This window comes from Babylonia areolata, chromosome 28, assembly GCF_041734735.1.
Source record: "Babylonia areolata isolate BAREFJ2019XMU chromosome 28, ASM4173473v1, whole genome shotgun sequence".
In the NCBI taxonomy this organism is placed as follows: domain Eukaryota; kingdom Metazoa; phylum Mollusca; class Gastropoda; order Neogastropoda; family Buccinidae; genus Babylonia; species Babylonia areolata.
Window position 1 is genome coordinate 26,993,127 of NC_134903.1, and position 22,872 is coordinate 27,015,998.

Here is a 22,872-nt window from a genome sequence, read left to right on the forward strand (position 1 = left end):
GCTGTTTCTTGCCCTTCTTTCAAAACCTCTTTGAAAACTCATTTATTTCCAGCCATTCAAACCAGGAAATAACTCCTTGTCTTCAGTTTTATGTTTTAGTCAAGTTTTATTATTTTTTTTCTACTATTCTAAACATACACATGTTCATATGCCTTGAACTGCCAAGATGTGCTTGAGCGTGTGTGTGTGTGTGTGTGTGTGTGTGTGTGTGTGTGCGTGCGTGTGTGTGTGTGTGTGTGTGTCTATATCTTGTGTGGTGTGGGTGTGGGTTGCAGTTGGAGCGGGAGGATTTGTGCGTGCGGGTGTGTTCGTGTGTTTTCAGTATGCATACATTATCGTACTTTTCAGTGCCAACGCCTACGGCTTTTGTTTGATTAGATTGGACGTATTGCAGGGGCAAGAGGTGTGAAGGGTTGATGTGTCATGTACCCATGTAGACTTGTATGTACCACACTCACGTCCAGTCCTCCGTTCACATTTGTATTCAATTCCAAACCAAAACTTCAACAAAAACGAAAGAAAAACCAGAAAGAAATGAAACAAAACAAGCCAAATTAACAGCAATGAAACGAAAGGCTTGCTACTATGAACTCATCCATATCCATACCCCGTCTCGCCAACTCCGTTCTTCCTCTGATACTCGACTTCTCAGGATACCTCACATCAGAAGTAAGACCTATGGACACATATCGTTTTCTTTTCAATCGCCAAAGACGTTGAACAAGCTCCCTGATAACCTCCGTCGTTCTGATTCCCTCGCATCTTTTAAATCTCGTCTCAAAACTCACCTTTTCCCTCAGCAGTAAGTTCAATTGTGGCAGGTCCACTTCCTTTGCGTTAGCTGTGCTTGACTATGTGTGTATACATATGTATGTGTACATAACTACATGCATGTATATGAATGTGTATTGTGTGTGCGTGTGTTTATGTAAGTTTGTGCCTGCCTATGTGTGCGTATGTGTTAGGGTAGCTGTTAGATACACATGTATGTTAAAATGTATGTATGCAGCGTGTGTGTGTGTGTGTGTGTGTGTGTGTGTGTGTGTGTGTGTGTGTGTGTGTGTGAGTGTGTGTGCGTGCGTGCGTGTGTGTGTGTGTGTGTGTGAGTGTGTGTGCGTGCGTGCGTGTGTGTGTGTGTGTGTGTAGCCACATTTTGGTGTGTGCATGTAACATAGATATAATGTTTTATGTTAACAAAAGCGTTTTTGTAAAGCACCTAGAGCAGATTTCTGGATAGTGTGCTATATAAGTATCCATTATTATTATTATTACTATGCAAACATAATCATTGTAAATTAATGGTGACTAAACAAAGGAAATTATTACCATGTCCACATGATCATGGCAAATTAAAGACAATTAAACAACAGCATGTATTACCATGTTAGCATGATCATGGCAACACATAAAAACAAGAGCAACATCTACCATGTCCACATGATCATGGCAAAATAATGGTGATTAAACAAATATTACCATATGCGCATGATCATGGTAAAACAATAGAAAAACAAGAAACGGCATCAACCATGTCCACATGACCATGGTGAAATAATGTCAATGAAGCAAAACATCTGCCATGTCCACATGACCATGGTGAAATGATGTCAATCTAGCAAAACATCTGCCATGTCCACATGACCATGGTGAAATAATGTAGCAAAACATCTGCCATGTCCATATGACCATGGTGAAATAATGTAGCAAAACATCTGCCATGTCCACATGACTATGGTGAAATGATGTCAATGTAGCAAAACATCAACCATGTCCACATGATCATGGTGAAATAATGTCAGTGTAGCAAAGCATCTGTCATGTCCACATGACCATGGTGAAATAATGTCAGTGTAGCAAAGCATCTGTCATGTCCACATGACCATGGTGAAATAATGTCAGTGAAGCAAAGCATCTGCCATGTCCACATGATCATGGTGAAATAATGTCAATCTAGCAAAACATCTGCCATGTCCACATGACCATGGTGAAATAATGTAGCAAAACATCTGCCATGTCCATATGACCATGGTGAAATAATGTAGCAAAACATCTGCCATGTCCACATGACCATGGTGAAATAATGTCAATGTAGCAAAACATCTGCCATGTCCACATGACCATGGTGAAATAATGTCAGTGTAGCAAAGCATCTGTCATGTCCACATGACCATGGTGAAATAATGTCAGTGTAGCAAAGCATCTGCCATGTCCACATGACCATGGTGAAATAATGTAGCAAAACATCTGGCATGTCCACATGACCATGGTGAAATAATGTAGCAAAACATCTGGCATGTCCACATGACCATGGTGAAATAATGTAGCAAAACATCTGGCATGTCCACATGACCATGGTGAAATGATGTCAATGTAGCAAAACATCTGGCATGTCCACATGACCATGGTGAAATAATGTAGCAAAACATCTGGCATGTCCACATGACCATGGTGAAATAATGTAGCAAAACATCTGCCATGTCCACATGATCATGGTGAAATAATGTCAATGTAGCAAAACATCTGCCATGTCCACATGACCATGGTGAAATAATGTCAATGAAGCAAAACACCTGCCATGTCCACATGATCATGGTGAAATGATGTCAATGAAGCAAAACACCTGCCATGTCCACATGATCATGGCAAGTTAACCATGATTACACAAAATTACAGATTCATCATCAAAACACACTGTATTACAGAAAGCATTAAAAAAAGGAATTACTTTCAGTTTGAAGGAACTCGCAGCAAATGAGCGAGCCATCAGTGGAATTTTTCCACAGATAAAATCATGGAATTCTGTGAAGTTCTTCCACAGACAATTATATTAACACATAAAATTAAAACCATAATCAAGATGTTTCTTGATTAGCAAGGGGTTGGTAGCTATGATGGAGTCTCTCATCGGACCGACGGATGAGTAGGCAGGCAGGCTTATCTGTCGGTGTGCGTCCTTATATTATGGGAGAAGAGGCCGATTCTGGACGTGCAGCACTTCCCACATGTGTAGCTCGTCGTTCCGACATTAGCCTGGTTGCCTGACCAGCACAGGTGACTTTTTTTTCTGTGAAGAGGAGTTGTGCAGTCCCTTCCCCACTCTCTCGCCTACTGACGCTCAGAGTCTCACAGATGCAGATACTGCCACGTGTGGAACGGCCTCGGCAGGTGCAGGTTTTTTTCTTCGGAGTTCCGTCTCCTAGGAGGACTTCCAGCCAAGGATAAAGAGCTAGTTGGTAGCTATATGTTTTCCTAAATAACAAAAATAATGTTCGATGTATGGGACCTTGTGAACACAACCCCAAAATGAGTCCTTTAAACAACAGCAATGATAAACACACACACAAAAATACCAACACACACATCAGGACTAAGATGTTTCCACAGGCGCTCGTGACAACTGCCTGTCAGCTTCACACACACATTCTGCCGGTAAACCTAAGTCACTCAGTCTCTCCCCTTCCACAAAGCACCTGCTGGCTCAAGTGGGGTGATGGCCTGGAGGTAACACGTCCGCCTCGGAAGCGAGAGAATCTGAGCGCGCTGGTTCGAATCACAGCTCAGCCACCGATACTTTCTTCCCCTCCACTAGACCTTGAGTGGTGGTCTGGACGCTAGTCATTCGGATGAGACGATAAACCGAGGTCCCGTGTGCTAGCATGCACTTAGCGTACGCAGAAGAACCTACGGCAACAAACGGGTTGTCCCTGGCAAAATTCTGTAGAAAAAATCCACATCGATAGGAAAAACAAATAAAACTGCACGCAGGAAAAAATACCAAAAAATGGGTGGCGTTGTAGTGTAGCGACGCGCTCTCCCTGGGGAGAGCAGCCCGAATTTCACACAGAGAAATCTGTTGTGATAAAAAGAAATACAAATACTAATACAAATGTTATTGCTCCAGTGGTTGGAGCCAAAGTGACCCAGAGCTCCAAGAAAATTCCCAAGGTACTATTTTCATCCTTCCTCAACACACTGTAGTACCCTCACATTCAGTCCCAACAATACTATTTATTAATGATACTATTAATAATAATTCACAAAAAAATAAACAAAATTTTCTGACATTCGAACCAAAAGCAAAAAAAAAAACAAAAACAAAAATCTTACCAACAAGGCCAAGTTAGGTTGGTATACAAGAATAAAGAAAAATATTCCTACACTTTTAATGGCGGGAAAATTAACAAAGTACGCTTACAACCCGTCATTAATTAGTTCCAGACATTCCAAGACAGTATTCAACTTGGGTCCCCGATAGCTCAGAGGTATAAGCTAAGTGGTCGAAGGGAGATAACCTAGCCCTTCCACTCGGTTCAACACAGTCGGCAACAAACATTCCTGCTGCACATGAGAAGCCAGTTTATTGTCCTCTCACAGTATCAAATGCCCTTTTATTATTATCATTATTAACATAGGTAAATAGATGAAAAAATGTGTGTGAGTCTGTGTGTGTGTGTGTGTTTGTGTTCGTTCTTTAGTCTAACGTCTTTTCACTGGAAGTGATATTAGACGAGGGTAGGAAAATCGAGGAGGGAGGGGGGGGGGGGATTACTGTGTACGCATGCGAGTAAGTGAAAGTGTGTGTGTGTGTGTGTGTGTGTGTGTTGCATATAGAAAATGATTGATTTAAGTTTTGTTTAAAAAGAACAAAAAGCAAACGAACAAAAAAAAACCCATAACAATATAAAATATTTCTAATGAAAAACTAACAACTATAACAGCGAACCAACTGGGGCTATTTAACAAGGGGTTCAAAAAGTCATACATTAGCAATGGACTGCTGAAGATCGTCAACACTGAAGATGATTTCAGTTCAGGGATTTGAGACTTTAACATATCGCAAGTGTTTGTGTGTGTGTGTGTGTGTGTATGTAAGGTGCTGTGCTGTGCTGTGCAGTGAATATTTCAGCTGAAGCTGTCAGCTATTCGCTGGCGTGACAACCCGGCCTCAGAGAAATATGTGCTGACATAAAGAGATAGAGGGGGGAGGGGTGGGTGGGGAGAGAATGGAGGAGGGTGGGGGTGGACGGAAGAGAGATATAGGGGGAGAGAGAGAGAGGAACGGAGAGAGAATGTGTGTGTGTGCCTCTGTGTTTGTGTGTGATTAATTGAATGTGTGAATCTGTGCATATTGGTGTGTGTGTGTGTGTGTGTGTGTGTGTGTGTGTGTGTGTGTGTGTGTGTGAAGGGAGTTGGGAATAGGGGTTCTCGACTGTAAAATGAAAGCAGGAATTTCATTTTTAAAATTAGTCTCTTCCCGACCGCCCCCCTCCCGGAATCGGAATCGATTAGTTTAAAAGTTCAGCAATGGTCCATTGTGTGACAGTTATGGAGAAATAATGTTGAAAAGTATTGATATGTGTATATTTTTTAAAGGCATTAAAAGGTGTATGCTTGAGTGAGGAAGATAAAAGCCCTCAGAAAGATTGCAGTTAGTGTGTGTGGTGTGTATGTGTGTGTGTGCGTGTGTGTGAATAAGTAGTGTGTGTGTGCGTGTGTGTGTGAATAAGTAGTGTGTTTGTATGTATGTACATGTGTGTGTGTGTGCGTGTGTGTGTGAATAAGTAGTGTGTGTGTGTGTGTGCGTGTGTGTGAATAAGCAGTGTGTTTGTATGTGTGTGTGTGTGCGTGTGTGTGAATAAGCAGTGTGTTTGTATGTGTGTGTGTGTGTGTGTGTGTGAATACGTAGTGTGTTTGTATGTGTGTGTGTGTGTGTGCGCGTGTGTGTGAATAAGTAGTGTGTTTGTATGTATGTACATGTGTGGTGTGTGTGTGTGTGTGTGTGTGTGAATAAGTAGTGTTTGTATGTATGTACATGTGTGGTGTGTATGTGTGTGTGTGTGTGTGTGTGTGTGTGTGTGTGAATAAGTAGTGTTTGTATGTGTGTGTATATGTGTGTCGGTGTGACGGGAGTCGGCAGTGGGGATTCTTGGCTATAAAATGAATACAGGAAATTCTCTTGTCTTTTTAAAAATTATTATTCTCCCCTCACCCCCACCTCCCCTTTTTGTCAGAATCGATCAGTTTCAAAGTTTTGCAATGACCCATTGTTGGACTGTAATGGAGAAATAATGTTTCTGTTTCGATGTCCGTCATATTGAGGCGACTTCGTGAAAAATATTGATCTTAAAAAGATATTTAAAAAAAAAAAAAAGAGGTGTGTGACTGAAAGAGCGGGGATATTGGTGGAGGATAAAAGCTCTTTCAAAGACTGCAATTTGGGAGGTGTTTGGTGTGTGTGTGTGTGTGTGTGTGTTCTGTCTTTATCTCTGTCTTCTTTTTTCTGGTTGTCTCTGTCTCTGTCTCGGCCCCCATCCTCACCCACCCCCACCCCCCACCCCCCACCTCCCTCTCCCTTGAGCAAACTAAAAAAAAAAATAATGGTTTTGTTTTAGGGACTGTGGTTAGATTTATAAGCGGTGTCTGTGTATCGGCAGTAACAATCATCTACTCATTGACAATGTCTTTCCATTGAGTTTGAATGGGTTTGTGTTTGTTTGGGGTTTATTGTGTTGGTGGTGGTTCGAATTCTTCTTCTTTTTTCTTTTTGTTTGGTGGTAGTGGTGATCTTTTGGTTTCTTTCGTTGGTGTCTGCGTTTGTCTTTCATTCTGTTTTGTTTTTGGTGCTGCTGGTGGTGCTGGTGGTGCTTGTAGTGGTGAATGTGATTTTTATACAACAGAAGCGAGAGAGAGAGAGAAAAAAAGAGAGAAATGAATGACAAGTACATACACTTTAATACTGACATCAAATGTGCGTGTGCGTGTGTGTCTGTGTGTGTGTGTGTCTGTGTCTCTGTGTGTGTGAAAATGATAGGGAACTGAAGAAGAATGAAAAGCAAACCAAGGTCATATAAAAATGCTGAGCCATTGTAGAATCTAAATTGGTGACACTGAGATAATAACTACAACAACAACAAATGAAATGATGGCAATAATAAGAAGAGTATGTATATATACGTATATATTCGAACTCCTCCAACAAAAGGGTTGTTCCTGGCCAAATTCTGTAGAGAAATCCACTTCGATAGGAAAAACAAATAAAACTGCACGCAGGAAAAAATACCAAAAAAAAAAAAAAAAAAAAATGGGTGGCGCTGTAGTGTAGCGACGCACTCTCCCTGGGGAGAGCAGCCCGAATTTCACACAGAGAAATCTGTTGTGATAAAAAGAAATACATATACAAATACAAAATAGCGTATTGAATTTGAAAGAAAGAGAATTTGAAGAAAAAGGAAACAGTATGTGATGTGAAAGAATGACTGAGGCGGAATCGTGGAGGCAATTTGCTCTTAGAATAAAAAAAAAAAAAAAAAAAAAAAAATCCCCTCAACAGCTTCAGTCGTGGACTGTCTTGTTGCCTACAGGCGACCAGATCGTCAACCACATCCCGAACGGGAAGCTGCTGACCAACAAGCTGGGTCTGCTCAGTAGTCTCCAGGAGTACGAGCGGGTGACGTTCGCCACCAAGGGTCGTTTCCCTCGCCTCCGCCTTGTCGACTTCTTCCCGGAGACGTACCGGCTTGACGAGAGAGTGGACAGAGCCGTGTTTCTGAACCTGTATAAAGGTGAGGTGTGGGGGTGTGGGTGTGGGACAGGTGGTATGCTTGCGTATGTGTTGTATGTTTTATTTTGTTATTTTTTTGTTTCGTTTTTTTTTGGGGTGTGTGGGGCATCATCTGCACCTTTTCACTGGCATTACTCTCACGCCGCTCATTTAGATTTCCCCGTACACGGCCACACCTGGGTTCGTCCGTCACAGTTCCAGCATCGGCAGTCCGCAGGGAACCATCCATGTTAGGTCGCCAGGAGGCCACACACCAGAGGAAACCCTGCACTGCTGCTGAGTCACTTCGGCGGTGTTCAGTGGTGCCTGTTCTGATTCAACGTACTTAGGACACCACCTACTAAGCCCCCTACTAACGACAGTAATGGCTTAGTCGCTGAGCCAGACTGAGTGAGCGTCCCTCCCAGAGTGGAGACCGCCACCACGTCCCCCAAACAACAGCCCCCACGAATCTGCCGACACTGAAGACATTGACAATGTGTTGTATGTTGGTGTGTGGGTGTTTCTGTATGTAGGTGTGTGTGTGTGTTTGTGTTTGCAGGTGTGGGTGTGTGTGGTGGGTGTGTATGTAGATCGATAAAGAGAGAGAGGGGGTGGGTGGTGTATTTCTTTTCCATCCCCTTTGTTTCTGCCTTTTTTCTTCCTTCACTACTGTCTACTTTTTGTGTCTACCCACTCCCTTCATCTTTCTTTCTTTCTTTCTTTCTTTCTGGTTTTTATTTTTTATGTTCTTTATTTTTTTTTTTTTTTTTAGCAAGCCTCGACACTTTTTTTTTGGTCTCCTTTCCACCTTTTTTTTTTTTTTAGCAAGCCTTGACATTTTTTGGGGTCTCCTTTCCAACTTTTTATTTTAGCAAGCCTTGACATTTTTTGGTCTCCTTTCCACTTTTTTTTTAAGCAAGCCTTGACATTTTTTGGGGTCTCCTTTCCATTTTTTTTTAGCAAGCCTTGACATTTTTTGGTCTCCTTCCCACCTTTTTTTTTTTTTTTTTTAGCAAGCCTTGACATTTTTTGGGGTCTCCTTTCCAACTTTTTTTTTTTAGCAAGCCTTGACATTTTTTGGGTCTCCATTCCACCTTTTTTTAAACCAAGCCTTGACATTTTTGGGGTCTGCTTTCCAACTTTTTTTTTTTTTTTTTTTTTTTTTTTTTTAGCAAGCCTTGACACATTTTTGGTCTCTTTTCCACTTTTCTTTTTTAGTAAGCCTTGACACTTTCCCCCCTCTCCTTTCCAGTTTTAGCAAGTCTTGACACTTGTTTTCCCTCTCCTTTCTACTGTTTAGCAAGCCTTGACACTTTTCCCCCTCTCCTTTCTACTGTTTAGCAAGCCTTGACACTTCCCCCTCTCCTTTCTACTTTTTAGCAAGCCTTGACACTTCCCCCCCTCTCCTTTCTACTTTTTAGCAAGCCTTGACACTTTTTCACTCTCCTTTCTACTTTGTAGCAATCCTTGACACTTCCCCCTCTCCTTTCTACTTTTTAGCAAGCCTTGACACTTTTCCCCCTCTCCTTTCTACTTTGTAGCAATCCTTGACACTTCCCCCTCTCCTTTCTACTTTTTAGCAAGCCTTGACACTTTTCCCCCTCTCCTTTCTACTTTTTAGCAAGCCTTGACACTTTTCCCCCTCTCCTTTCTACTTTGTAGCAAGCCTTGACACTTTTCCCCCTCTCCTTTCTACTGTTTAGTAAGCCTTGACACTTTTTCCCCTCTCCTTTCTACTGTTTAGCAAGCCTTGACACTTTTCCCCCTCTCCTTTCTACTTTGTAGCAAGCCTTGACACTTTTCCCCCTCTCCTTTCTACTGTTTAGTAAGCCTTGACACTTTTTCCCCTCTCCTTTCTACTGTTTAGCAAGCCTTGACACTTTTCCCCCTCTCCTTTCAACTTTGTAGCAAGCCTTGACACTTCCCCCCCTCTCCTTTCTACTTTTTAGTAAGCCTTGACACTTTTTCCCCTCTCCTTTCTACTGTTTAGCAAGCCTTGACACTTATTTTTCTCTCTTTTACACAGTGCGTTTTCCTCTGCCAATTAGGCTGTGTGAAGTTGTAAACACTGGGATGGGCACTAGCTTTTCTATTTTACGGAGGGGGGGGGGGGGGGCTCATGTACGTTTATGTGTATTTGACTGTGCTTTCATATCTGTCAAACTGCGTGTTTGGTGCATATCTGTTATGCATATGTGTGTGAATGTGTGTCTGCCTTTTTTTTTTTCTTCTTTTTTTTTTTACATTTATTTGCTTATTTATCATCTTTGTTGTCTTATTTATTTATTTATTTATTTATTTTATTTTCATTATTATTATTATTTATTTATTTATTATATTATTTGTGACAGAGCGAGTTTCGAATGCCTGTGGCCAGAGGAAGAACGAAATTTTTGTTTGTACATTTCGAGTACCTGTATGAATGTGAAAATGTTTTGCACGTGGTAAGTGTGGGTGAATCGTGAGCTGTGCATGTTCATGTTTGTGTGTGCTTATATGTATGTGCTGTAGTGTCAGTCTGAATGCATCAGAGCTCGGGTGATGTGATGTGGTCTGTGTGCCTTCAATGTTCCGAACATCAGGTGGGAAAATTTATTTTATTTATTCGAAATGTAACTAATGATTGAATAGTTTGTGAATATAGTAGTTTTTGCTGTTCGTTTTGAAATGTTTACTTTTTGATAAATCAATACTTTTTTGTGTATTTGTGTAATTTATAAGACGTGACTCATGAATGAATATTGTATTGTTAATTGGAAAATTGTATGAATGCATGAGTTGTGTGAAAGAATAACAAATATAATAAAATAAAATAAGGGAACAGTAAATGAAGGGGGAACATTGAAAATTAGCTAGAAGGAATAATTCAAATGGAGTGTGTCGAGAGCTAAGAACTGGAAAAAGTGTTGTCAGGGCTCCATGTGACTGGCCACGGAGTGGAGGGACCTTGAACTGAAATGTTCATTGAGGAGGTGCCCGAGTTTTCCCACGAGTGAGTGGGGTGGACACTACTGTGAGTAGGCTGCTGTCCAGCCTAGGACTGAGGCGATCCTGGGACTGGATCATCAGGTTTTTCCAAGAAATTTGACTTGATAGTCAAGACAATTGTTCCTGTGTTTTTTAAGATTATTTTTTTTCAGGATGAAGAGAGCGTGAATGAAAGATTTTTTTTCTTGGTTTTAATAATTATAATTGGCTAAGGGAAAAATTCCTTGTCTATTTTTTTTGTTTGTTTACTGAGAGAGTGAGAGACTGAAGACTGAACTCGCGAAAAAATATTTCTTCCATTATCTTGTCTGTCTCCTCACCCACTTAGTAACATTATTATTATTAATTATTTTATTTATTTATTCTATTTTATTTATTTTTTCTCAAGGCCTGACAAAGCGCGTTGTGTTACGCTGCTGGTCAGGCATCTACTTGGCAGATAGTGGTGTAGCGTATATGGATTTGTCCGAACGCAGTGACGCCTCCTTGAGCTACTGAAACTGAAACAAACTCTACGGTGTCGTTTGTAGAGTTATGTGAACTTTCTTTGTACTTTTGTGTGGGTTTGAAGGTGGTTGTTTTTTTGTTTTGTTTTTTGTTGTTTTTTCTTTTTTTACGACCTTTTTTGTAAGCTGGGGATGGTAGATAAAGCAGGGAAGGGCTGACGTCCAACTTCTATTTGAAGCCAATAAGGAGTCTTGAAGTCTTGAATCCTCAGCACAACGCAGTCTTATTTGCCTTTGGAGCCTTATGGTTCAGATAATATTACATTATCGGTGTTGGTTTAAATTGAAGGGGGTGCTTTTTTTTCAGATATATCAGTTTGTTTATTGTGTTTTTTTCTCTAACTTTGTTTTATTATTCTCATACCAAAGAGATTGTGTGTTTTTTTCTTCCTTTTTTCATTTTCATACCAAAGACATTACTGTTTACCACTAACCACACATATGCATAATAATCACCTTTAAATAATTATCAGCCATGTTCGGTCGGCAGGACTGTGAGCGACAATGTCACATGACCAATGTCACATGACCGATGTGCAGACGGCGAGACGTGGATCTGCAAGCCAATCGGCCTCAACCAGGGCAAGGGCATCTTCCTTCTGAGGACCCGGGAGGAGATCGACCAGATCCTGGCGGAGAGGGAGGCCAAGAAAGAGTCCTACCGCTTGGCCACCCGTCCCCCTACCATGAGGCTCGTGCAGAGGTTGGTGACGATGGTGGTGGTGGTGGTTTTCTACTCTACACTACTCCACTCTGCTCTTTTCTTTTCTTTTCTACTGTGATGATGATGATGATACGAACAAGAATAATAATGATCATTATGATTATGATACTGACAACAAGAACGTGTTTTTTTTTGTTTTTTGTTTTTTTATACACAAAGTACTGTTGTTTCTGTTCAGCTCTGCTCTGTGCTACTCAACTCTACTCTGCTGTGCTGTCATCTGCCTCTGCTCTGCTCTATTCTACTCAAGTGTACACTCGAATCTACTGTGCTATTGTTTTTCTATTCTACTCTACCCTACTCTGCCTCGTCTACTCTGCTCTATTCTGTTTTACTCTACTCTGCTGTGCTTTGATCTACTCTACTATAGACTCGAATCTACAATGCTGTACTCTATTATATCCTGCTCTGCTCTGTTCTGCTCCACTCTATACTGGAATCTACAATGCTATTATCTATTCTACTCTGTTCTATTCTATTCTGCTCTATACTCGAATCTACAATGCTATTATCTGTTCTGTTCTGCTCTGTTCTACTTGCTCTTTTCTACTCTACTCTGCACCACTCTACTCTGCTCTACTCTACTGTACTCCAGTCTTCTCTTTCCTACTCCACTACATACTCTACACTCTAGTGCCCCCCCCCCACCCCCCCTCCCCCCAGGTACATCACGAACCACTGCTGGAGGGTCGGAGGTTCGACTCCGCTCTACTCCACTCTTTTCTATGCTACTCTGCTCTACTCCGCTCTACTCCGCTCTGGTCTTTTCTTTTCTGCTCTACTGTGCTCCACTCTGCTCTTTTCTTTTCTATTCTACTCTACTCTATTCTGCTCTTTTCTTTTCTACTCTACTCTGTTGCTCTTTTCTTTTCTACTCTACTCTACTCTACTCTGTTGCTCTTTTCTTTTCTACTCTACTCTGTTGCTCTTTTCTTTTCTACTCTACTCTACTCTGTTGCTCTTTTCTTTTCTACTCTACACTACTCTGCTCTTTTCTTTTCTACTCTACACTACTCTGCTCTGCTCTTTTCTTTTCTACTCTACACTACTCTGTTCTACTCTGCTCTGCTCCTTTCTTTTCTTTTCTACTCTACACTACTCTGCTCTTTTCTTTTCTACTCTACTGTACTCCACTCCACTCCACTTTTTTCTTCTCTTCCCCACTCCACTCTGCTCCTTTCTACTCACTCTACTCTACTCCACTCTACTCCTCTCTGCTCCACTCTGCTCCACTCTAGTCTACTGTACTCTACTCTGCTTCACTCTGCTCTTTTCTACTATACTCTACTCCACTCTACTATGCTTTGCTCTTTTCTACCCCATTCTACTCTGCTCAGCTCTGCTCTTTTCTGCTCCACTCTGCTCTGCTCAATTCTGCTATGCTTTTTTCTACTCTATTCTACATCACCCTACTCTACTCTGATCTGCTTTTCTTTTTCTTTTTTTTTTTACTCTACACTTCTTTACTGTACTCAAATCTACTCTGCTCTTTTCTACTCTGCTCTACTCCACCCTACTTTACTCTTTTTTTTTCTAATCTGCTCTTTTCTACTCTACTCCACTCTACTTTGCTTTTTTCTACACTGCTCTGCTCTTTTCTACTCTGCTCCACTCTACTTTGCTTTTTTCTACACTGCTCCACTCTACTTTGCTTTTTTCTACACTGCTCTGCTCTTTTCTACACTGCTCCACTCTACTCTGCTTTTTTCTACTCTGCTCTGTTGTGCTCCACTCCACTCTACTCTTCTCCACCCTACTCCACTCTCCTTATTCAACTCTCTACTTTCAAGTCTGTTCTACTCTACTTTGTTCTGTTTTCTACTCTACTTTATACGCTACTCAACTCTATAATCTACACTCCACACTCTGTTCCCCTGCCCCCACTCCCCTCCTGCCCCCCAGGTACATCACGAACCCCTTACTGTTGGAGGGTCGGAAGTTCGACATCCGTGCCTACATGCTGATCGCCAGCACAATGCCCTACCTGATCCTCTTCCAGCACGGCTACATCCGTCTGTCCTGCCACAAGTACGACCACGACGACACCGACCTCACCACACACCTCACCAACCAGGTCAGCACAGGATGTGTGGGTGGGTGTGGAGGGATGGGGCGTAGGGAGTGGGGTGGGGGTTGAAAAAGTTGTAGGGGAAGTGGTGGGGGTCGGGGAAGGTGGACTGCCACCGGTATGATAACGACCACGCTGACCTCACCACACACCTCACCGACCAGGTCAGCACAGGATGTGTGGGTGGGTGTGGAGGGATGGGGCGTAGGGAGTGGGGTGGGGGTTGAAAAAGTTGTAGGGGAAGTGGTGGGGGTCGGGGAAGGTGGACTGCCACCGGTATGATAACGACCATGCTGACCTCACCACACACCTCACCGAGCAGGTCAGCACAGGATGTGTGGGTGGGTGTGGAGGGCTGGGGCGTAGGGAGTGGGGTGGGGGTTGTAAGGAAAGTGGTGGGGATTGGGGAAGGTGGACTGCCACCGGTATGATAACGACCACGCTGACCTCACCACACACCCCACCGACCAGGTCAGCACAGGATGTGTGGGTGGGTGTGGAGGGATGGGGTGTAGGGAGTGGGGTGGGGGTTGTAAGGAAAGTGGTGGGGATTGGGGAAGGTGGACTGCCACCGGTATGATAACGACCACGCTGACCTCACCACACACCTCACCGACCAGGTCAGCAGAGGGGGAGGAGGGGAGGGGAGTGGGTTTTGGGGACGGAGGGAGGGGTGCGGAGGGCTTTGAGGGAAGGTGGAGGGGGTTTGGGGATGGGGGTTGAAGAAGAAAAGGGACCGGGAGGCGGGGGTGGGGGCGGGGTGGGGGTGTAAGGGGCAAAGGAAGGGGACGTATTCGGGAAGGTATAAGTGAGACTGTAACAGACTGCGACAAAAAAAGTATGACGGTGACGACAGACATCCCAACCACCTCACCACCTCAGGTCAGCACAGGCTGTGTGTGTGGGTGGCGAGGAAGGCGTGCGGGAATGGTGGTTAAAGGGGTTTAACGGGGGGGAGGGAGGTACTGAGGAAGATATAATGGAGGGTGTCAGAGACTGCCACCAGCACGACAGTGACGACACCCACCTCACCACGCACCTCACCACGCACCTCACCACGCACCTCACCAACCAGGTCACCACCCACCTCACCACGCACCTCACCAACCAGGTCACCACGCACCTCACCAACCAGGTCAGCACGCACCTCACCACGCACCTCACCACGCACCTCACCACCCACCTCACCACGCACCTCACCAACCAGGTCACCACCCACCTCACCACGCACCTCACCAACCAGGTCACCACGCACCTCACCAACCAGGTCACCACGCACCTCACCACGCACCTCACCAACCAGGTCAGAGGGTGGGGTTGCGGTGGATGAAGGGATGTGCTGCAGGTGTTGGTCTGGAGAGGAGGTAGAAGGGGTATAGAGGATGAGGGGTAGCAGAGGGGGTGTGGGGGAGGTGTAGAGACTGCCACGAAAAGTGTGACGTTAACAATGCAGTCATCCCCAACCACCTGGTTAACCAAGTCAGAGGGAGGAGGGGGGGGAGGGGGGGGGGGCGGGATGTAGGGAGTGGGTGTTGAAAAGGATTTGTGAGGAGTAGGGATGTTGGTGAAGGTGTAAGAGGGTTGTCTTCTGACAAATCCTTTAAAAGAAATCCACTACTGATAGGTGCACAAAATATACATGCACGCACTAAAGGCCTGACTAAGCGTGTTGGGTTATGCTGCTGGTCAGGCAATGAGCCCAACAGATGTTGTGTGGCTCATTATGGATTTAACCAAACACAGCAACGCCTCCACGAGAAACTGAAACTGACACTGACGCCCACATTGTCCTCAGCAGTGTTCCTTTGCCCTGTGTCCCCCAGTTCATCCAGAAGAAGGACCCTAGTTACCAGGACGTGAAGGAGACCACTGCCTGGAGCATGCACAAGTTCAACGACTACGTCAACCAAAACTACGCAGCTGAGAAGGGCGTGGAGCAGGACTGGGCCTTCAAGACCATGACGGTGAGTCTGCGTGTCACGGTGGTTGTGAAGTGTGACGCTGGGCTATTACAATACAATACAATACAATACAATACACAAACTTTATTGTCTATACTTTGGTACAGAGATTTTCTTTTTGGCACATGTCCAACATAAGAAGAAAACAACAAACAAATAAAATAATAGAAAATAAAAAGATAAATTAAATGGCACCAAATGGAAATAGCTATATACAAAATATACAGATTACTGAAATTTACGTGCCTGTCCATTTCAGTCAGCCAAGCCGCATTGCACATCTTCACACACACACACACACACACACACACACACACACACCACGCACACATACACCCTCTCTCTTCCTCTCTCTCTCTGTCTCTCTCTTCACAAAATATGCAACTACAAAGATCATAGTTTATTTAAAAATCAAATATCACCAGAGTAAGACAAGAATTAAACCAAAAAGCAGCACTTCCATAGTTCACATAAAAAAGAGGCATTACAGAAGTACAACTTTCAAAGGGGGTAGCTGTATGATCAATGGGTTCTCCGTTCCAATGGGAAATCATTTACGCCGTGGTCTTTTGTGAAGGACTATGACTCAAACTGGGAGGCAAAACTGCACTGGCTCTTGGTGCTGATGACTGCACTGTTAGAACCATGACTATGCGTCGTCATGTCATGTCATGAAATGTAGTGTGGTGTTGTGCTGATTTGGAGGTCCTACAGAACCATGACCGTGGGTCATTTTGTAATGTTATGTAATGAAATGCCATGTAATTTTCATTGCTTTGGAGGACATGACCTTTAGAACCATAACCATGAGTCGTAATTTAATGTAATGTAATGATGGTTTGTCATCGTGTAATGTAATGTCTTTGTATAATGTAATGTAATGACGGTTTGTCATCGTATAATGTAATGTAATGTCTTTGTATAATGTAATGTCTTTGTATAGTGTAATGTAATGTGATGTAATGTATTTCATGATTGGTGAACTGACGTGAATATAATGTAATGTAACAATGTTGATTGTATGTTTGTATGTGTTTGAGTGTGTGTGCGCTATTAAATGTGTGTTTGTGTGTGTATATGTGTATGTGTGTACGCTTGCGCGTGCGTGTATGTATGTGTGTGTTGTGTGTTTGTGTGTCTGATATGTGTGTGTGTGTGTGTGTGTTGTCTCCAGAAACAAATGCAGAGAATCGTGCTCCACTGCTTCAACAGCGTGAAACACAAGCTGGACTGCAGGCTGGGCTACTTCGACCTGTATGGCCTGGACTTCATGATCGATGCTGATATGAAAGTAAGTGTGCGCCAGGGGTCTGCACTGCCGCCTATCTTGTTCCGTCTTAGCTTGTCCGCCTTCCCTCAGTTATAGCTTTTCTCCTTCACGATCGATGCTGGTATGAAAGTGTGTGTGCGCCAAGGGTCTCCACTGCTGCCTGTCTTGTTCCGTCTTAGTTTGTCCTCCTTCCCTCAGCTACAGCCGTTCTTTTAATTTTCCTTTTCAACTGATAGGAATGTGTTGTATTTGTGTTGTTTTGTGTTACTTAAAAGGTTTTTTTTTTTGTTTTTTTTTTTTTTTGGGGGGGGGGGGGTGGCGGGGGGTGTTGTTACAACAGATTTGTCTTTGTGAAATTCTAGTTGCTGTCCTCGGGGAGAGCACGTCGCCACAGTACATTGGCACCCATATTCTTTTTCTTTTCCCTGTCTGCAGAGTGGATGTTTACTACAGATTCTGTTAGGGGGTGGGGGGGGCGTGGGGGGGGGGTGAACAGTGTTCGTAATTGTGTTTCTCGCGAAATGGCGTGAGCTCAGATGACTAAAACTTTTACCTTGCAACAGCTATTTACACTGGAGACCAACAAAATTATTTGCAGTTTGTTTTGTTTTTAATTAGGTGGGGTTTTTTTTTCATCCTTTTTTTGTTTTCATCCACCCGTTCCACAATTTCTGTATCCACACATCCGTCAACATATTGCGGCCTTGACATGACCTTGACCTTTAACAACGACCATGTGCAGGTGTGGTTGAGATTAACGTCAACCCTTGCCTGGCCACCAACTGTTCGGCCTTGACATGACCTTGACTATTACAATGACCTTGTGCAGGTGTGGTTGATTGAGATTAACGTCAACCCATGTCTGGCCACCAACTGTTCGGCCTTGAAGGCTGTCATCCCTGGGGTGGTGGACGAGACGATTCGTGAGTCTTTGGACCAGTGTGTGTGTGTGTGTGTGTGTGTCTTGTGTGTGTGTGTGTGTGTAATTGTTGTTGCAGTTGTCACTGTCTTGGTCTTTTTCAGTGGGTGGGTGGGTGTGGTGCGGGTTGGTGGTAGTAGGTGGGTGGGTGAGGGTGTGTGGAGGAGGGGGTATGGGTACGATGTTGTTTACATGTGTTTGTTGGGAGTGGGAGTAGTGTGTGTGTGTGTGTGTGTGTGTGTGTGTGTGTGTTACATATAGAAAATGGTTGATTTTAGTTTTGTTGTCGTTGTTGTTGTTTTTTTAAAAGCATAACAATATAACATATTTCTAATGAAAAACTAACAAACTATAACAGCGAACCAACTGGGCAATTTAACAAGGAGTTGAAAAAGCCATACACTGAAGATGATTTCAGTTCAGGGATGTGAGACTTTAACATATCGCATTTTAGTATATGATCGGCTGTTATGTGAGCACCACAGATGCAAGAAACATGACTGACACATATTTGGTCTTAAAACAATTCATTTTCCATCTGCAGATTAGAGAAATGCTTTGCCTCTTATGAAAATCATTATGGCAATGTTTTCCCATTAAACCATACGTTTTCTGTTCATTCTTATGTAACTCCGAGTTACCGGTGTGTTTTTCTTCAAACTGAAATTGTGTGTGTGTGTGTGTGCGTGTGTGCGCGCACCCCCACCCCTCCCAACCCCTTCCTCCCTCTCTTTAAGGCGTAGCCGTGGAGGCGTTCGACAAGTCCCGCAAGAACCAGCCCCTGCTGCCGCTGCAGTCGCTGAAGCACTTCCAGATCCTACACTGTGGGCCCTCCCCCTTCAACGCCAGAGTCCCACGGCAGTCTCGCAGCGTCTCGCCGGCCAAGCGAGACTACAGGGAGAGGGGAGACGGCAACAACAGGGAGAGGGGCAGGGAGAGTCCTGCGCGCGCCACGCTCTCCTCGACAGGTCCTGGAGCTGCCCATGCCCCCTCCAACCACGGCTCCTACAGTGGGGGCACACGTGGCGGAGGTGGTGGTGGAGGTGTAGGTCGGAGGAACTCTTCCCCGACTCAGAATCTACCCCGGGTGGGTTTGGTGACGGTGACTACTACTACTGCTGCTGCTTCTTCGTCTTCTACTACTCCTCGGGTATGTGTGTGTGTGTGGGTGGGTGGAGGAGGGGGAGGTTAGTGGGGGTTGGAGTCGGGGAAAGTGGGGTGGGGTGGGGGGGGGGGGGTGTTAGCCCACGATTTATCGCAGTTTGATCCCACGATTTCTCTCAGTCACTTTCAAAGTGAGAGAAATCTTAGGGTTGCGAGAAATTGTGGGCTAACAGGGGATTTGTGTGTGTGTGTGTGTGTGTGTAGTTAATCGGGTGAACGGTCATTCTGTGCGGCGCCCCAAGAAGTAGTGGAAGAAGAAGGTGGTGGTGGTGGTGGTGGGTTATGAAGTGGTGGTGGTGTGTGTAAGGAGTGTGGGTATGGGTGGGGTGTGATGGGGGGGGGGGGAGTGAGGAGGGGTGGGGTGGAGAGGGAGGAGGGGTGGGGTGGGGACGTTTGTGTGTGGGGAGTTCTAGGTCTAGTGGTGGTTGGTAGGTGGGTGGGGGGGTACGGATACACTGCTTGTTACACTGGTAAACTGTGCTTGTTACACTCATCGTGAAACAGAGCACTTGGCATTGCAGTTTGTATTTATAAAAGGGTCCAGTCACTGGTGTGCCAAAATTTGTTTGTCCCCAAGTCCTGCCTAACTAAGGGCGTTTGGTCACACTGCTGGCCAGGCATTTACTGAGCACATGTGATGTAGCGTATATGGATTTGGCCGAACGCAGTGACGCCTCCTTGAGTAGAAACTAAACTGAAGTGAACTGTGCAGTCAGTGTGGTGATGTGCGTGTGGAGGTGAGTGGATTGGCTGTGTGTTTCGGGAAGGGGAGATAAAAATGAAAGCTGTATGATCAATGGTTTCTCCACTGCAGTGGGAATTTCCTTCACAGCCTCGTCCTTTGCGAAGGACTGTGCCTCTCAGACTAGGAGACATGTTTGCACTTGCTCTTAGTGCTGCAACCTTGGGGGAGCTAGTTGGTCTTTGGGGACCATCCCAATACGGACTGTCCTGAAACCCTGTCAGGCGAGAGAGTGGGGATGTAACTTGGGCAGCACACTCTCCACTATAATTGACTGGTTGAATTACCCGGAAGCTGGAGTTTAATCCGAGTTCTACCCTATGAGAAACTCGCCTTGACCGAGGGACGATGTGAGCGACCGACGCCGAGACGAGTTAGACACGAACTGATTAGCCCTGGTGGGCTGGCACGCACACTTCAACCATGATTCTGAGGTGGCACCCTCTCTTGGGGGTCGAGTCAAATTCTAGTCCAGATAGTCGGGACAGAAGTTGCCTCCTCTGCTGTTCTGATGGTCAGATCATAGTCAGACTCGACAAACTTAAAAAGGTAAGGGATGGTTAGGGTGTTGGGTGCTGTCTATCAGGCTTGGGTGGATGGATGGATGTGTGGTGGTGGGTTTGGTGTGAGTTGGGTATGGGTGAGGGGGAAGGGGGGGGGTGTAGGTGGATGAGTGAGCGTGGTGAAAGGGGTGTTGGGTGGTCAGGGGGAGGAGGTGGTGATTGGAGGAAGGGGGTAGGCGGGAGGTTTTGGAGGACTGACGGAGGTGTTGGTATGGGGCGCGTGAGAGAGCTGGAAGAGGGATGGTTTGGTGGTTCTCTCTCTCTCTCTATTTTGCTGAATTCTAGATTTCAAAATGAACGTAGATTTTTTTTTTCTTATTTTCGCGTTGCCTTTCTTAATAGAAGTGTGTGCATTTAGTTAGTTATCCGTTTATTCATTCATTTAGTTAGTTATTGTTTGTTTATCTGTTCATTTTAATGTTTATTTATTGATTCATTTATTCATCTGCATTTCTGGCTATCTGTTCTGATGAAAGCGGCTTTCTTGTTGTTTTTGGGTGGGTGGTTTTTTTTTTCATTTAGTTTTTAGGTTTTTATCAGCGATTTAAAAATCAGATAGAATTTTTTACTCTACTGGCCTCTTTAGTTCCTACATGTTTTAATAAGTTCGCTTCTGTTTTTCTGTTTTTGATTCAGTGCACTTCAGTATGCTTTGAAGGTTTCAGCAGTCGGTATTTTATGGCTTCTTTTCAGAATAGTTCCAGCAGTTTCAGGTTCGCTTTTATCGATTTTTCACTCCATTCAGGTTTCATTTTTGATGAGCTGAATTTAATGGTGTTGTTCTTGTTGTTGTCTTAGATTTCGGGATACTGTGTTGAGTCTGAGTTGGTGGGGTTTCGACGGATTCTATTTTTAAACATGACCGCTTCTTCGTGTAATTAATTAGATGTCAAGTCTTCGTCCTTCGCGGTTCTGGCAGTATTACAACATTGTTAATTGTCTTCATCCTGTTTTCCTGTTGGTGATGTTCTGTTCTGATGGGCCATTTTTTTCATTGGTTCTCATGTCGACTTGATTTCAGAGAACGATAGTGTCTTTTTTTTTTCTTCCTATTTTTTCTCCAACTCTTTTGAACGTATCAGTTTAATGATTCTTTTTATAAGGAAGAGGGAAAACGAGAGAGAAGTTTGGTGGGGGTGGGAATGTCTTCCCCCCCCAACCACACACACACACACACACACACGGACACAACAAAACACTACCCTCAACCCTCCACCACACCTCACACACTCAACATCATCAACAATGATAACAAAATGTGGAGTGATGGCCTAGAGGTAACGCGTCCGCCCTAGGAAGCGAGAGAATCTGAGCGCGATGGTTCCAATCATGGCTTAGCCGCCGGTATTTTCTCCCCCTCCACTAGACCTTGAGTGGTGGTCTGGACGCTAGTCATTCGGATGAGACGATAGACCGAGGTCCCGTGTGCAGCATGCACTTGGCGCACGTAAAAGAACCCACGGCAACAAAAGGATTGTTCCTGGCAAAATTCTGTAGAAAAATCCACTTTGACAGGAAAACAAATAAAACTGCGCGCAGGAAAAAGTATATATAAAAAATAACAATATTTTTTTTGTAAATGGGTGGCGCTGTAGTGTAGCGACGCGCTCTCCCTGGGTAGAGCAGCCCGAATTTCACACAGAGAAATTTGTCATGATAAAAAGAAATACAAAATACAAATACAAGACAACAAAATCAGCAGCAACAGAAGCAACAACAAGAGAAACAAACAACAACAACAACAACCAAAAGCACGACCAGACAGAATGTGAACTGCAACAACAAACCAACAACAACAACAACAACAACAACAACAATCAATATAAATTCCTTCGTCTCCTTTCCACGCTACTAAAGGTCACACAGAACAGGAACTGTAACAGCAAGAGTTACAACAGCAGCAGCAGCAACAACAACAACAGCAGCAATAAAAACTACAACCAACATAAATCCATTCGTCTCTTATTCACGCTACTTACGGTCGCTGGCATAGAACAGGAACTGTAACACCAACAATAGCAACAACACGCGCAACAACAGCAGCAACAACAATAACAGCATCACTAACAACAACAGCAGCAACAACAAACACAGCATCACTAACAACAACAGCAGCAACAACAATAACAGCATCACTAACAACAACAGCAGCAACAACAATAACAGCATCACTAACAACAACAGCAGCAACAACAAACACAGCATCACTAACAACAACAGCAGCAACTACAAACACAGCATCACTAACAACAACAGCAGCAACAACAAACACAGCATCACTAACAACAACAACAGCAGCAACAACAAACACAGCATCACTAACAACAGCAGCAGCAACAAACAACAACAAACACAGCATCACTAACAACAACAGCAGCAACAACAAACACAGCATCACTAACAACAACAGCAGCAACAACAAAC

General features: G+C 44.0%; 1 protein-coding gene across 2 annotated transcripts in view; it reads left to right on the plus strand.

Annotated features, from left to right (window-relative positions):
• LOC143301837 (protein polyglycylase TTLL10-like) overlaps positions 1 to 22,872 on the plus strand; it is a 47,996-nt gene that overhangs the window by 18,263 nt on the left and 6,861 nt on the right. For both annotated transcript variants that reach the window (XM_076616255.1, XM_076616254.1), the window contains exons 4-10: positions 7,362 to 7,562; positions 11,578 to 11,740; positions 13,664 to 13,835; positions 15,653 to 15,793; positions 16,965 to 17,081; positions 17,890 to 17,983; positions 18,717 to 19,129. In XM_076616255.1, the coding sequence (XP_076472370.1) occupies positions 7,362 to 7,562; positions 11,578 to 11,740; positions 13,664 to 13,835; positions 15,653 to 15,793; positions 16,965 to 17,081; positions 17,890 to 17,983; positions 18,717 to 19,129 (1,301 nt within the window). The remainder of the gene's footprint in view (positions 1 to 7,361; positions 7,563 to 11,577; positions 11,741 to 13,663; positions 13,836 to 15,652; positions 15,794 to 16,964; positions 17,082 to 17,889; positions 17,984 to 18,716; positions 19,130 to 22,872) is intronic.